We start from the raw sequence: 3,197 nt of genomic DNA on the forward strand, positions 1-3,197 counted from the left end.
TTGCGTGTGTGAATCTCTTGAGAGGATTTAATTTTAAACTGAGTTCAAACGGTTGGCAAGAAAGAAAGTGGGGGAGTCCATTTTATCACGTTGAAAGCTAATCTTGGTGGTTACATGCACTCGGACTATAAAGAGCAGTTTTATTGTTGGCAAAAAGTACTTATATACTCTGTAATCTATTCCATATTTCCAGTCCGGAGAAAAATATCCATTCAATTATTTCCAATGCCGGTCTTGAGATTTTGAAGGCTTGCGGTGACATTAAAAAAAAACCCTAGAAAATCCAACATGAAAATCGCTTGTTTTATTCGCATGTGTACATACACCCTTGAATTTGATACTAACATTAAAAATACAAATTTTATAGGCTTCTGCCTTCGATTTCCATTTGTCGAACTAGAATGAGAAATTACCGCTTCTGAAGTTGATTTGGAATCTGCTGCGCTGCATAAGTCTAGGGCTGGAGTTGGCTACCAAGGGTTTGAAATCAATGGTAAGAAATGACCTCTTTTCGATCAATTTTCAGCTCTCTTCGACCACTCACTTGTACGAATGTTGTTATGTGGATCCAAAGCGAGCAGTTTAACAACCGGGGAGTGCCGGGCCAATTGATTGCCCAAAAGTATATTTGGGTCCATGAGAACCCTGTGTTTCAAGATTAAACACTCTACATCTAATTTCAAACCCCAAACAGACGGAACAAGTGAATAATATTCGTCGTAGTTGCACAGTTGCAGACATCCTTGGAACACACACACAAGCCTAATTCCCGGCTCCTCACCATCAGATACAATAAGACATTGTATATCAATAATGCCATCATCAGTAGATTTAGCACTCTTCTTCTTGTTCTTGTTCTTCAAGTTGAACGCATCAAACCCAATCAGAAATGTACTGCATTTTGTAATTAATAACAGCACCCATCCAAAACAGCATCCCATTGTATGCCAATCGAACAATATTCCCAGGGAGCAGGTGGAAAAGGAGTGTATACGGAGCTGTTATAGATGAAACCCGCCATTCACCAGTATCGGAAGAGAAGATATCCACATTGTACATGGAGGCATGCCAAGGATGTGAATAGTTAGAAATTTTCGCAACCCTATAGCTATTCTCGGCATTAGCATCTTCCCCCTGCAGGAATCACATATAATCCCCCTGCTAGTACGCTATGATCACATGAAGGGGCATCAGGAAGAGTAACCCGTTGCTTCGTACGTGTAGGGATTGCAAATGTAGTATTCGCGTTGATAATCACTGCCTGAGCAACACAAAACTAAATCATTTTGCGTATCTATCACAACTGGCTTTACATGTACCACTCCCTGCAGGGGCGATTCATATTAAGGGCCATCGGGGGCTCGTGCCACCCCCCCTTTCCTCTTCCCCCTCAAGGGTTTATAATTTGCTCTCCTATTTGTTTTAGGATTAGTTATACGTCTTGGCAATTTTGAGCAGTAACTATTATGCGCTTAGGTTTGCAGCAATGATTCCATTCTGCAATTTAGGGTTTAGGTTTGAAGATCCCATGACGTTATTCTATCACCTTTCTATAAAGCATCAATTAAATTTTTTTTAACCTTATCGTACGTAGTAGTTTTATATAAAAAAAATAAAATTAATTGTAACAAAAAGAATTTATTAAAAGGTGGATGAAGGTGAGTTACACAATAATCACCAGAAAATCTTACATGACGCCAATATATTTCTTGAAAACTAGAAATTTACAAGAAATTGGTTAGATTAGCACTCTAAAACATGTCAACTAACTAGGAATTAATTAATACAGTAAAAGGAACAACAACAAATTAAGAAACAAATCAAGGGCTAGCTGCCACTCTTGTGATTGTCAGCCATTGGTTTGCAGCAACTGAGCAACTTTGTCTTTGAGCAAGGGTTTGGATTGGATGTCATCATCTTTTGCCAGCACTTCAACAAACTCCTTCAAAACCAAGCACTTCTCTTCAGAGTAGAGCTTCTCTTGAACAATTGGGGATGCAACAACCTGGAGACGCTCTTGATTTATATGCAACCGCTCTTCCTTCCTTTCCTGCTTAAACGTACAATTTCAAATTAAAATGACTACATTATTTCATCAAATAAATAAAAGAAAAAAATAATTATATTCTACCCAAATTAAATTCGTCTAAACTACAACGGTATTGAAGGGGATTCGAAGTTGGTTGCAAATTAGACCATTTTAATTATATACAGATGAAATGGTTAGCTCTATTACAATTACTACCTGCTGAATTGGAGAGTCTGTCATGAGTTTGAGAACAGAAACTTGTGCCCGCAAGAACTTGACATACTTATAAGCAGCTTGCAACATTTCAGCAGTGTTCATCTTGGTGGCACCAGGAATCAGCCTCCCAAGCTCCTGAGTCTTCTCAGTTATCTTCCTCCTCCTCTCGCGTGCAGCTATGCTCTGTGGTGACACGGTACCAGTACCACTGACGGCCTTATTATCAAGCTTGGCGGCCTTAGGCTGATTCTGAATTTGGACTTCATGGGTTTGAATTGGAACCAAAATTTCAGACTGGAGGAACGGATCATATGCAGTGAAATAATTGGAAGTGGCAGCAACCACGAAGTTTGAATTGCAATATTGGACTTGTTGATCATGGAAGAGCTTCTGGCATTTCGGGTAGGGCTGGTAGGAGAAGTCATATTCATCTAGGGGTGGACAGATTTCCGGCGCCAGCAAGGCCAAATTGATGTTATCTGTTGGAGAACAAAAATCAGGGAGGAGAAAGTTTTCGGAGGAGGATTCATAGGGTTGGAAGAGTGGATCGATGCAGGTGTATTCTGGATTAGTACTGTTAGCTAAGCTATAGTAGTCGTCCTGCAGATCGAAGATGCCCGAAGAAGCTGCCTGCAGCTTTTGTTGTGTTGGTAAGCTAAGCATATTCATTTCTGGTGGGTTGAGAAGCTGAAGAGACCCCCAATCATCAATAGGGCAAAAAGTAGCAGTACTCATAGCCATGGAAATTACAAAACCTGCATGAACAGTTAATTATGGTTACTAACTGATTAATTGCTAAAGACAGCAATGCTATAGAAAGACCCTTGAAAGAGAAAAGAGAGAAAGAAGATTAACTAAAAGAAGATTTGAAAAGCTTAAGACATGAATGAGAGAGAGAGAGAGAGAGATACCTGAGAGAATTAGATATTCTTGTGTCTGTGGACCTGCGTTA

The 3,197-nt window shown here is 39.7% G+C and overlaps 1 protein-coding gene across 1 annotated transcript; it reads right to left on the reverse strand.

The window, feature by feature from the left end:
• Positions 1 to 1,674: 1,674 nt before the first annotated feature.
• On the reverse strand, positions 1,675 to 3,036 carry LOC103454508 (transcription factor bHLH52). The gene is made up of 2 exons (XM_008394093.2): positions 2,246 to 3,036; positions 1,675 to 2,050 (listed from the first exon to the last, which is right to left on the reverse strand). Exons 1-2 carry the CDS (start codon positions 2,984 to 2,986, stop codon positions 1,850 to 1,852), a joined length of 942 nt encoding a protein of 313 aa, XP_008392315.1. The 5' UTR covers positions 2,987 to 3,036; the 3' UTR covers positions 1,675 to 1,849.
• Positions 3,037 to 3,197: the final 161 nt, after the last annotated feature.

Source organism: Malus domestica, chromosome 05, assembly GCF_042453785.1.
Source record: "Malus domestica chromosome 05, GDT2T_hap1".
Classification (NCBI taxonomy): Eukaryota; Viridiplantae; Streptophyta; class Magnoliopsida; order Rosales; family Rosaceae; genus Malus; species Malus domestica.